The following is a 13,292-nucleotide window of genomic DNA, read 5'->3' as shown; positions in this document are numbered from 1 at the left end:
AATTCAATTATGAGTGTAAATCAAAGTCTCCACGATGTTAGAAGACAATGAACTCCTAAATGAATCTAATATGCGTTTCCGGTGTTAAATGCGGAAACTAAGACTACTGTAGAAACATGGATGACCAACATACTATGAGTTATCTCTAGAATAGGATATTTAATGATATTCATATTGTACTAATATAAAACATCAAAATCCTCCACATATGGGTGTAACTTCACTGACAAGTATCATTCTAAGCCCGATTAGCCATCTAAATTCTTCTTTTGTTCATGGGTATCACCAAATCTCATACTCCTACTTGCACGTTCTCGTCTTTCTGATATTAGTAGGAGGCAAAGCGGTGGATGATGAAACCTCGCATTAAGCCCTTAGAATGAGGCAAACTCATCATACAACTTATTACGTGTCTTTAACCTTTAACACAAGTTAATCAGCCCATCCTTCCTGTTAGTGTTTTCCAACCTATACATCATTCCATCAATTTTGTAGCACAGGTTAAAAACGATAATAATATGTAGCAAAGCATTGGGTTTACTCAAATCTCTCTAGTGTTTCATATACTTAAGCATCATATTCAATGCCATAATATGTAGAGTACGATAAATATTTTTTTACACATTTCATCCAATTGCTCATTTACTTGGAAACTTGTTAAAATTAGAAATGATGCATGTGACAACATAAAAAAGCCTAAAAAATTCAACAAAGACTCAAACATTTAGCCAATCTGCATCTTTGGGCCGCCCTGATCTCTCACTCCCTTCTTCCTCATCAAAGTGACAGACATATTGCATGTTCTCATCTCCCACGACATCAAAGGCATTTCTATATAATTTGGCTATTCCTAATATATATATATATATATATATATATATATATATCTATATATATAAACTTGAATTCAATCTTCTAGGAAGATCAAAGCACAATATCTTCTTAGGTTGAAGGCCCACAACATGAACAAAAATCTTGAATGTCTTAAGGTGAAGACCACACAAACATTACTGCATTTCTTATTTTTGCAACCAACTCATGAATATCTTTTAAATCGTAGGTCATAATAAGATTACAAATATGTGCACAACATCGCATATATAAAAACTCACAACCCAAGACGGACATATTTTCTACTCTAACCTTATTCATCAAATAGTCAAGTGCGGTATCCATTAGAAGAGGCATTAGCCAACATAATTGATAAAGCCTACTCCAAACCCCTTCTTCCAGACTCTACCATCTTTCCAATCGTATCATATTTGTGATTGAGAATTAGATAAAAATTAAGAGTTTTTTTGTGCAAATTCCAATCACTATATATAAAATTTGCAGTGAGACACATATATAATTCAAACTTTAGACCAATATCCTTGTATTGGTAGCGAGACAAACTTTTTTACCCTTTAATAAGATTTCCAACAAATCCTTGTTAACCATATATATATTAAGAGCATTTTTCACCACCGTGTGGTGAGAATGAATGTTAAACCTAAGCTCCAAGTTCTTAAAGTAGGCTTGGAACATTTCACCCTCCATAAATCTAAATGCTAGCTCGTCCATTATGAGGATATGAGCAAAAGACCTTCTACACCTGTCTGGGTCAAACTTCACAAACCTTTTCAATATATTGCTCCCACTTCTTTCATCCGTTGCCTTTTTAAGTTCAATTTGCAATCGATTTTCATTTTTCTTGCATTGTTATTATACATGGTTTTTTTTTTAATTACTTGACATAATGTAAAATATTAAATACATAAACAAAAATACACAAAGTCACAAAATCACACGATAATTTAAGGTTGTTAGAAACCCTAATATAATTTAGATATCTTAGTATTTCAATTATAAACCTAAAATAATGTAAACAAAGAACAAAAAAACCTTCAAGCATCCATAATCCAACTTTACGGAATCACAATACTACTCCCATCCTCCATCTAAAATAATCCCAACCTCCATCGATTAGAGAAAAATATATAAGAATCTAAGACATTGAGATATCTAATTTATGGCTTCGGCCATTCTAGGTTCAAGCTATCTACAACGGAGAGGATGAGATTGAGAGAGATGGTTACGACGATGGCCCCAATGATTGAGATGGCAATAGCAACGATAGAATTGGGAGATAGACTTAGAAGTGGGAATATGGAGACTAAGTAGAGAGTATAGAGAGTGAGGGAGAATCGCAATGGAGGATTCTGGAACTTGATAATCAGTATCTGGAACGGCGCCGATTAGTGTAAGTAAATTTCCTTTTTAATATATCTAATATATATATATATATATATATATATATATATATAAGCGGTTGGCTGGGTGAAGTTTGGGCAAGTGAGGAGCTCCAACCAGCACATGGTTTTGCTTTTTTATTTGGTTTCCCGATCTGTCTACTCATCCATTTGGTGTGGGTAGGCTATCCACCTGTGATTGGTGGGGTCCAGGCAAGCCGGATGCCTACCCAACACCCCTAAGAAACATTGAAACACCAAGTATGAAAATTGCGAGAATTTGATCAAAATAAAGGAGAAACTTTAAATTAAGAAGTCAATACACAACATTCGATCTCTAAATTTTACTTGAAATCTTTATAAGTATTACTTTTGATTAAATAAGCAATTCTAAGTTGTCAATTTGAAAAATTAATATAGCATAACAAGTATCGAACAATATTTTGAAGTCCAATCAAGATAAATACATTTTAAAGTTTTTAATAAAACCACCAACTATTAAAGCTAATACATTGTATTCCAAATTATTAATAAGTTACCATACACATCTACCATATATCGCGTATAAAAAAAAAGTTACCATAGCTGTATGGTAACTTTTTTTTATATATTTTTTTATACACGATATATTACACAAATACTTTATTTACAAACTGTGTGATACGTGTCTACCTAAAAAATGTGTAAAATTATAGAGCAACCACTGTTTATTAAGCACATTCTACACCTGATGTGGATGTCTTTTTTTTTAAAACCCATCCCAAGTCCCCCTCCCTCTCGTTGCAGCCCCTCTCCTTCTCCCTTTTCTCTCGCACGCATGCGGATCCTTGCCGTTGTAGCCCAGGTCTGCCGCCCCGTCGACTGGGCCTCCCACCACAGACACTGAACACCACCACCGAGCCCTTCCTCCTCCCTCAGCCTGAGGCCAGTAGCTCCTCCCTCTTCCCTCGCATGCATGCCCTCTCTCTCTATATAGTTTCCCCATGTTGTAGCTCAAATCCGCCACCTACGACAGCGCGTCGCCGCCCACGAGCACGCCTGACCTCCACCCCTCGGTCATACCCTCCTTCCCTAGCCCACGTCGACCTTCCTCTCTCCCTCACATGCCCTCTCCCTTCACGACCATATCAGCATCACCGTACCACAAGCACACCGGAGAATGGGCGACACAAGGGTGAGGGTGGGGGAGAGGATGGGCGACAGGTGCGGGGGGAGGATGGGCTTGGACGACGAGAGGGGAGAGAGGAAGTAAAAAGAATTTGAAATGGGTGAAATGAAATTTGAGAGAGGGAACGTGTGGAACGTGAGTTTTGTTATAGGGAGTTTTTGGTTATTTCACTTAAGCCACGTAGGGTGTGATCCGACTGCTCCCTAAATAGTGGTTGCTCTCCAGATTTTTTCACCACAAAATAGAAGGGAAATACTATAAGAAAGTCTTACATCAAATATATCTACATAATCAATATGTGATTTATTATTTTTATGTATACATATTTTTATTTATATTACTTAATTAAGTGAAGGTGGGCTTCGAATATATATTGTTTTCGTTGCGCGGAAGAGCTGAGAAACTGTGAACGTCGAAGACTCAAATCACTCAACATGCTTCGAAGCCCAACTCGCCAGTCGTCAACGGTTATCATTTCTAAAAGCAAAAGCAACGGCGTCGTTAAAGCCCGGCCTTTCGTTCAGTGAGTCTGTTTTGACTCCCGTTAAACATCCTGGCTCTTCGATCTCGGATCTCATCCTCTTTACCTTCTTTCTCAAACTCTTCGATCTGTGCAGCGGACTCTCTTTCACAATGCCGAGTCGACTCCTTTTTCTCTCACTCGCCGCTCTGCTCCTCTTCTCCTCACTCTCTCTGACCCTCTCCAAAGACGTCAAGGACGAGGACGATGAGGACCTTAGCTTCCTCGATGAGGCCGACGACCAATCCCACCTCCCCCACTCGGATCCGGACCATTCCGACGAAGAAAACCTCGATGAAGACGATTTCGAGAACTTGCCCGACTTCGACGAGTCGGCCTACCAGGACGAGTACAAGGAGCCCGAAGTGGACGATAAAGATGTTGTTGTTTTGAAGGAGGGCAATTTCAGCGATTTCGTGGGGAAAAACCGCTTCGTCATGGTGGAATTCTACGCGCCGTGGTGCGGGCACTGCCAGGCGCTGGCGCCAGAGTACGCCGCGGCGGCGACTGATCTCAAGGGCGAGGACGTGGCCTTGGCAAAGGTAGACGCGACGGAGGAGAGCGATCTGGCTCAGGAGTACGATGTTCAGGGCTTTCCGACTGTTTATTTTTTCGTAGATGGGGTTCACAAGCCTTATAACGGCCAGAGGACCAAGTAAGTGCGGTCAATCTCTCCATAATTCAGGTCATTTTTGTTTGGGTTTTCTATCTTTGGCTGTTTGGTTACTGGGAAAGCGTTTGAATAGGGATAAAATCGAGATGTTACTATCAGCCATTGGTGTTTTACGCAGCAGGAACGCTGGTCATGCAGTTCAATATTTTGTTTTTTTTTTTCTCTTTTATTTGATGCTTCATGATCGTTATGCTTGTATATTTTCCTTCGTTTCACGATTGCTGGCTGTGTAACTCAATATTTTGTTTTTTCCCGTTTTATTTGAAGGTCGCTAGATTAAAATGATTTGAAAAAATAATTATGAATGAAAACTTTAATGCGAAGTATGCATTTTAATGCCATGGGCTGATGAATTTTTGTTTAAACTAACAGAGATGCTATAGTGACGTGGATTAAGAAGAAGATAGGACCAGGTGTCTCCAACATAACCACATTGGATGAAGCTGAACGCATATTGAGTTCGGAAAGTAAAGTTGTTTTGGGCTACCTCAATTCTTTGGTGGTATATTTTTCAGTCTTTCTATCTGTTCATCGTAGAATTTCGGTTTTCTTCCATTTTTTCTTATCAGTTAGACTGGTTACCACATCTATACGTGATCATGGTAGGCCCAAGGCCGATGTTATTTCCTTCTTTATATCTATGTTAACTTGTTTTGTAATATGTTCTTTTGAAAATATAGAGGGGAGTCACGTTGGTGGAATATTTTCCTTTATGGCTATTGCTTAAAAATAAACCTCTGGGCTGTGATTAATGAATTAGAAAATGGAATAGCCCAGTACCAATGCTGATTCTCAGAGGTTCGTGTTTTTGGATTAGTAGAGCTACACGCACCAAGAGCTGTGCAATATCTATCTTTCGAGATGGCATAGTATGTAGTAATACCACGCCGATTCTTTTTAAACATGTTGACATGTTGTAACCTTTAAGAAGGTAGTTGTAACACCCCTTCCCGTAGGTCAGGAATATTACGTACGTTTGCAACATAATGCCCGGTAAAGAGATTCATCTCATAAAATACCTCATCTATTGGATCATAAAACTTGTCTAGCATGACAGTCTTTCATAACATAAAAACTTAAAATAACAGAAATGATATAAGCTAGTTCTATGTGATACTAACACTACTTAAATGTCTAAATCACACACTAGGCCCAGTTTGGATACAAAAGTCCCCCAACTCATGTAAATTCATCTAATTTAATCATTGCAACATTCTAAAATTTCCACACAAAATATAATAAACAATTCATTTTTTCAAATCCCAAAACAATAATAATATTTTAACAATATTTTATTCAACTTTCAACTTTCAACTTTAATCTTAACTCACTATCCAAACCTCTCCTAAGTCTCTTGAAATTTATTCTACTCTTGGCACTCCTGCTTTGTATCCACGAAATCATCATCTGGGACATTAAAACATAAAACTGAGAAACAAAACAAATGAGTCGAAGACTCAGTTATAGCACATCATACTGTAAACTTAACTTAGCTTAACATTAGGCTTAATTTTGAAAACGTACATACATCGTCACACATACACAATATATAGGTCATTCATTAGTAACATAAGCAGAATCAAATATAATCACGGCAATACACGCAACATGTATGCATGAATGGCTGACTCCATGCATTTCTATCATTCGTACATAACTAATTATCTTGTCTTTCACTTATCTAGTGGCCATCATAACATATGTGCATCGGTCCAATTGTCGTTGACTGCATAAATCATGTGGTGAACCACGTTTGGGTCCGTGGCACCATATAACACATATCATAACATGTAGTGAAACACGCTTGGGTCTGTGTCACCTCAAAACATCATAGCTTACATGTGGTAGACCACGCTTGAGTCCGTAGTTTGCATATTTACCCATAACATAAGCCCAATCTTAATGCTTGCTTGTCTGTAACGCCCCAATGAAAGGTCCAAACCACATGGCCTATACTCTAAAAGGACTAATCAATGATATAATTACAGCCCCATTGGAACCTTATAAAGAATAAGAACTTCTCATTCCCAAGCAATGTAGGATATCATATACCACCTACCCTTATCCTTATCATATGAGGTAATCACAATCTACCCCTCTTAAATTCCCAATGTCCTCGTCGGGCCATTCCGTCGTAGGTGGCACGACTCAAGTCCCACATTTCTGGTTGGGATAGGCTCTGATACCATTTGTAACGCCCCAATGGAAGGCCCAAACCACATGGTCTATACTCCAAAATGACTGGTCAATGATACAATTGGAGCCCCTATTGTAACCTTATAAAGAGCAATAATTTCTCATTCCTAAGCAATGTGGGATCTCATACACCATCTACCCTTATTCTTATCATATGGGGTATCACATTGTCATTCATGTATCTTCTTACTAACTTTCATAATGCATGTGAGCATGTTGACTTCATGAATTTACATGGCGTGACATACTCTTGTGCATGACATAACATTAAACATGGCCTATTAACATGAGCCTTACACAACATAGCATAGCATATACATGGCATAATATAATCTAAACATTACATGAACATTTCATGGCATACGTGTGATTTTCATGACATATCATAAGTTCTAACAAAAATCTATATCAGCATAGCATACATAGTCTCATTCACGAGCATATCATCGTAATTCATCGAGGTTCATGAAAAGGGGCTAACCTTGAATTGGGTCGTATCGTAGCATAGGTGAACATCACATTTTTCATGCAAAGACAGAATATTTACAGCACACAAAAAATTATGATCATGCTACTTACCTCTTTAGCGCTGCTTCTTGGATCCTACTTCGTAACTCTTTACCGAGAGAGGAGATTGATCGTGCAACGGTGGATCTGTGTGACAGAGAGTGGCCGGCGGCACAAGCTTTGGAATGGGGCGAGGTGGCAGGGGGTGCCTGGTTGGCGGGTTCTAGGCAGCCTGGGTAGTGCTCCAACGTTCCCGTTGGCGTCCTCTGGGTGATTTCGGCGAGGTGGCTGACTTGGTATGAAGAGGGAGTGCTACGGTGGCTGCTGTGAAAGTGGTTTCTCAATTCTTTTGCTGTGTAGTTCTGGTTTGAAGTGTAGGAGAAATTTGATTTCGCTTGGGGTTCTGGCCGCAGGATATGGTGGGTTTGGTGAAGAGGAAAAGAGAGGATTTATGGGAGGGTTTTTGAGGTGAGTGTTGGTTACCGATTAGGAAACTATTCAAACTAGGAAGTCAAACAGAGGGATAAATGGGTGTACTGAGTGGAAGAATCCTACGCAAATAAAATTACTATCTCAATACTAATATGATAAAATACTACTACTAAAAACATTAATAATAATAATAAAAAATAATTCTAAACCCTAATTTAGGACCCGTATGTTACAGTAGTATACACAACAAATACATCTGATGGGGTATTTTGGTACATGTTTTGAAATGCTCAGCTATGATCTCACCTTACAAGAATATTTTGGTGAACTCTTAGTAGAGTTTGGCCTTTTCATTGTAAGATACCTAGAAGTTAAATTCATGTTACAATAAGTTTTTGATGCTTACTGTTGTAATTGGTTATTCCTCTGGTTTTTTTCATGACTCGCTATAATCTGCCTTAATAATGAAGGGCCCTGAGAGTGAGGAGCTTGCAGCTGCTTCAAAGTTTGAAGATGATGTTAACTTTTACCAAACTACAAATCCTGATGTGGCAAAGCTTTTTCATGTTGACCCTGAAGTTAAACGCCCGGCTTTGGTTCTGCTTAAGAAGGAAACTGAGAAACTGAGCTTCTTTGGTTTGTTCTCTGTAGTTATCATTTTGCTTGCATATCTTAAATTGAATTTCTTCTGGTTCATCACCTTGATATCCAATCTTTCATTTCTGCAGATGGTCAATTTGTTAAATCTACAATAGCTGAGTTTGTATTTGCCAACAAGCTTCCTTTGGTTACCATTTTTACCCGGGAAAGTGCCTCTTTAATTTTTGAAAATCCCATTAAGAAACAGGTAAGCGTGGTACTTGTGTATTTTGTGTTATTTGTGACTCTAGGATAACATTTTGTTTGAAGTTTATATTTTCACCTGACTCCTCTCTCTCTCTCTCTCTCTCTCTCTCTCTCTCTCTCAGCTGTTGCTATTTGCCACTTCAAATGACACAGAGAAGGTTGTCCCAGTATTTGAGGAGGTAGCAAAGTTTTTCAAAGGGAAGGTATGATAACAGTTCAAGTCTTTTAAATGACCTGTGCCTGATTTCAGTGAAAAAGTCGGAAATTGAATTACAAGAAAGATTAACTTATTGATGAAGTGATGACATCTGAACTGATTTTTTTTTCTCCCGCTATGATAACCACATGCATTTTATAAAGTCAAGAAATCAAATCTAAATTTTCCACCTGCCTTACTTATCAAAAAAATTTCTACCTGCCTAATGTGTTGATGGCTAATTGCAGCTTATCTTCGTGTATGTGGAAATGGATAATGAAGATGTTGGAAAGCCCGTTTCAGATTATTTTGGTGTCAGTGGCGATGCTCCCAAAGTAATATTTTCCATCTCCAGTTTCTGATATACATACAAATGTAGGTACATTAATGAAAGCATGCATGCATACATAGTACTGATATTTTTAAAAATATAGGTTATCGCATACACAGGAAATGATGATGCCAAGAAATTTGTGCTTGATCGGGAAGTGACCTTGGACAGTGTCAAGGTTGCAACTCTCTCCCTCTTCCCATCCCGCGTTGTATATATTATTACTGTTTCCTGGGAATAAAACTGGATATGCTCAAGCTGCTTTCTTGTATCTTTATTTTTTGTGCTTGGAAGAGTCATGGTTTTAGCTAAACGTTAAAAATGTTTGGTCCCTCAGGCTTTTGCAGGGGATTTCTTGGAAGACAAGTTAAAACCTTTCTTTAAGTCAGATCCAATTCCTGAGACCGTATGTTATCTACGTTTTCCAGCTGATTGAAATTTTGTCATGGTCCTCTAGTTTTAATTTATATTTTGGTTGACTCAGAATGATGGGGATGTGAAGATAGTGGTTGGAGATAATTTCGATGATATTGTTCTGGATGAGTCAAAGGACGTTCTCCTTGAGGTATCATCAGAACTAATTTACCAATATTTGATGTTTGTCTTTTTTTGGGGCTCGTTTTTACTGTGATTGCAATACCAGATTTATGCTCCTTGGTGTGGGCATTGCCAAGCACTGGAGCCAACATACAACAAGCTTGCCAAGCATCTACGTGGCATTGATTCTCTTGTTATAGCCAAGATGGATGGAACAACAAATGAGCATGCCCGGGCAAAGGTAACAAATACCAACATGAACTGCATATGGAAGTTGGAATAAGTAACTGTTACCCATAAAAATAGCACGTACAAGTAAAAAGGGACAACGCCCTGATCTCACCGTTGATAAGTTATAACTAAGCATTAGGTTCCAAGTTCATTGTTATACCCCAAATGAGTGTGCATGAAGAAATTTCTGGTTTCAGTCACGTGAATGCACCTGCTTCTATGTATGTATGCTTTCCATGCGATGCAACATGTCTCTATCATGATAATTTGGATGAAAACTCAAGACCCTAAAGGAAGAGAAACATTGTTCTGAAAACTTTTTTTGATTGTTTTTGCAGTCTGATGGCTTCCCAACACTTCTCTTCTTCCCAGCTGGAAACAAGAGCTTTGATCCAGTGAGTGGTGTTGAAATTTAATTCATGTTTCTCTGTACTATGTGTAGATTGTATTTTTTTCAAGTATATTTTCTCCATTCTGATTTTATTTTATTTTATTTTAAATTTGTGAATATGATAAATATGTTTGGATCCTTTGTGTTGCAGATTACTGTAGATACTGATCGTACAGTGGTGGCGTTTTATAAATTCCTCAAGAAGCATGCATCAATCCCTTTCAAGCTCCAGAAACCAACTTCAACACCAAAATCCGAAAACCCTGATGCCAAAGACAGCCATGAGCGAAGCACAGAAGATTTGAAAGACGAATTATGAGGATTTTAATTTAGTGGCACACATGTCTCTTGTCCGCCATCAGCAAGGTGGAAAAGGAATAATGTCATGTAGAAGAAGGTAGAGTGAACGGATAGGGAAACCATTAGAGAATCCAAAAGAAAGAAGAACAAGAGTACGGTGTTGTAGCAAGTAAGTTTTAAGTTTTGCATCACTTATGTTTAGTCGGAGTTTGGCTGAAGAATTTAATATAATATCCTATTTTTATTTTTCCGGCTTCCTGATTTGCTATAGTTGCCTTGTTTTCTTCTCTAAAGCCCCCCCTCCAAACAAAAAAAGAAGGGGATTTTCAAAAGAGTGGAGGGTTGAGGGGATGAATGGCTCCGGATATGGGAATGCTACTATGTCACGACTTCTTTCATTGCATTTGTATCTTTCAAAACTTAATCCCTGGTCTCGAGAATCTTAACGAAAGCTCCGCTAAATATCTCAAAAGAAATGTTATTTATCATCCTATTATTTTTTATTATTTTATTATTTTCTAATATAATAATGATGATTGAAAAATTATTTATTATTTATTTTCCAATTAGTTGATGTCACGCGTAAAAGAGTAATGCTACATATAGTCGTGAAATGTGCAAACGTCGTACAGTCACTTTAAAAAAAAATGGAGTCTACTGTTAAAAAATTAATTTATTTTTATGTAAGTTTTATATTTATTCACTTTTTCAAAATGGCTGCACGGCACTTATGCACTCTTGACTACAAGTATCATTTCTCTTAATGATACAACATCGAACAGATTGTTGCATAGCATTCATTATTTAGGGTACATGAATGGTACAGCAAGGGGGATTTATAAGGGTTAATTTTTTTTTTAAAAAAAAAAAAAAGGTTGTTCATGTAATTTGCTCCAAATTTAAAGTACTCCGACCTTTTTTTTATTGAAATCTGAAATAAAGATCAAATTAGTTCTTATTGTTGGAACTTCGTCACTAAATTTTTACAAATGTCATCTTATAACCAATAAACGTTTGACTTCTATTGTTCAAATAAAAAAACTCAAAAACATAATTAAAAAACCAACAACTTAAAATGATTTTATTTTATTTTTTAAAAAAAAACCACTCCTTGCATGGAGGGTGTGAGTACCACACCAGCGAAAGAGGACAGACAATCTTCCAAGGATAAAGGGAATGCAAAGAATTTCAGCTTTTTCTTTATCAAGTGGAAGGCAAAGATTATCTTTCCTCACTAGTTTGGTGAAAAAAATGAAGAGAAGTGGTATGTAGAGCGCAATTAATCCAATGTAAGGGCAAGCGGCACCATCCAGAAAGTCTAGTAGACATCTCAGCACACGGTGTAACAAATGACTTTTCACCCCATATTGGGTGAGCAAATACTCTAGCGAAGAATGAAGAGCTGAAAATGCTCGTAGTTCTAGAAAAGGCACCATTCATACGGAAGGCGAGCAACAGTCAAGGATAAGAGCAGTGCAGAGGTACAAGCTTTTTGGAACAACACGAAAATGCTTAGAGGGCAACATTGCATTATGCAAAAGCCCACATTATATATGAAAGGTCACATCTAGAGTGAGTCTGCAGTTAAATGTTGTGGATATGTCATGGGATTTGCATTACATATTTTGTAATATTTCCCCTTTCTGATCCTAAATAAATGTTTGAATGGCTCGAATTTGTGATATGGTAATTTCGGTTGAGTGTGTTTGTGAGTCTTACTGTGTGTCAATCATCATCATCATGAACGGATAGACGTTCCCTAGGCCATTCCTACTACACATTGCCACTGATGTCATACAGGAAAGAGATGCCTCATGATAATTGGGGTAAAACGTTTTAAAATTGGCCTCACTTGATAGACTGGAAGGAGAATACGAGCGTATCATGTATGGTGTCCTCAAGTTGGATGGTCGGTTGGTGTGTTCTTTGATACAACATGTACATCTCTATGTGAGATCTAGTGATTTAATAATCTCTATGTGAGAACTGGTAACTTGATAATCTCTATGTAAGAACTGGTGATTTGATAATCCCTGTGTGAGATTTGGTGATTTAAAATATCTCCATGTGAGAACTGATGATTTGAAACGTCTCTGTGTGAGGTTGGATGATCTGAAACATCTTTGTGTGAGAAAGGATGATCTGAAACATCTCTGTGTGAGATTGGATGATCTGAAACATCTCTATGTGAGATTGGATGTTTTCATGTCTTAAATTCTATATGTTAAAATACGATGAGTTTTACATGTTTGAAAAGAGGACAATTCCTCGCATCGACGACATATATATATATATATATATATATATGTGTGTGTGTGTGTATGTGTGTGTACACTTGAGTTTTGCACGTAGGGTAATTTCCTAGGGGTGATTCATCGTCGTGTTTATATACTTGTGTTTGACTTAGAGGGTGATTCTTCGTCATACATATACACTTGCTCATGGGTCATTTTACATGGAACTGTGCATTACATTATCACGTACATTATCTCTCATTAGCAATCTTTTTATCCTTGTTTAATCTACCTATGGTTTCATTTTTTGAAATTGTAGATTTTGATGGAAAGTTAGACCTAGGAGAGGTACTCGAGGAAAAAGGACTAACACTGCTCGAGCAATAGACACGAAGGCATGTCTTTGTTAGTAGTAATTATATTGTTATTTTGAAGTTGTATTATTTAGTCTGGCGACCAACTGTGTTCATATGTCGTATTTGGATTTAGGGAACAAACA

General features: G+C 37.5%; 1 protein-coding gene and 1 long non-coding RNA gene across 2 annotated transcripts; both read left to right on the top strand.

The window, feature by feature from the left end:
- Nucleotides 1–3,933: 3,933 nt before the first annotated feature.
- Nucleotides 3,934–10,805, top strand: LOC121238786 (protein disulfide isomerase-like 1-4). Its single transcript, XM_041135812.1, has 12 exons — nucleotides 3,934–4,574; nucleotides 4,965–5,094; nucleotides 8,198–8,363; nucleotides 8,456–8,574; nucleotides 8,696–8,776; nucleotides 9,018–9,104; nucleotides 9,204–9,278; nucleotides 9,438–9,506; nucleotides 9,585–9,665; nucleotides 9,744–9,878; nucleotides 10,207–10,263; nucleotides 10,411–10,805. The coding sequence occupies exons 1-12, from the start codon at nucleotides 4,033–4,035 to the stop codon at nucleotides 10,576–10,578; spliced, it is 1,710 nt and encodes a 569-aa protein (XP_040991746.1). The 5' UTR covers nucleotides 3,934–4,032; the 3' UTR covers nucleotides 10,579–10,805.
- On the top strand, nucleotides 6,830–7,896 carry LOC121238790. The gene is made up of 2 exons (XR_005935173.1): nucleotides 6,830–7,591; nucleotides 7,709–7,896. It is a non-coding gene; the product is annotated as an uncharacterized LOC121238790 (long non-coding RNA).
- Nucleotides 10,806–13,292: the final 2,487 nt, after the last annotated feature.

Source organism: Juglans microcarpa x Juglans regia, chromosome 7D, assembly GCF_004785595.1.
Source record: "Juglans microcarpa x Juglans regia isolate MS1-56 chromosome 7D, Jm3101_v1.0, whole genome shotgun sequence".
Taxonomy (NCBI): Eukaryota; Viridiplantae; Streptophyta; class Magnoliopsida; order Fagales; family Juglandaceae; genus Juglans; species Juglans microcarpa x Juglans regia.
Note: the sequence above shows the minus strand (reverse complement) of the source record. Positions and strands in the feature narration are given on the sequence as shown.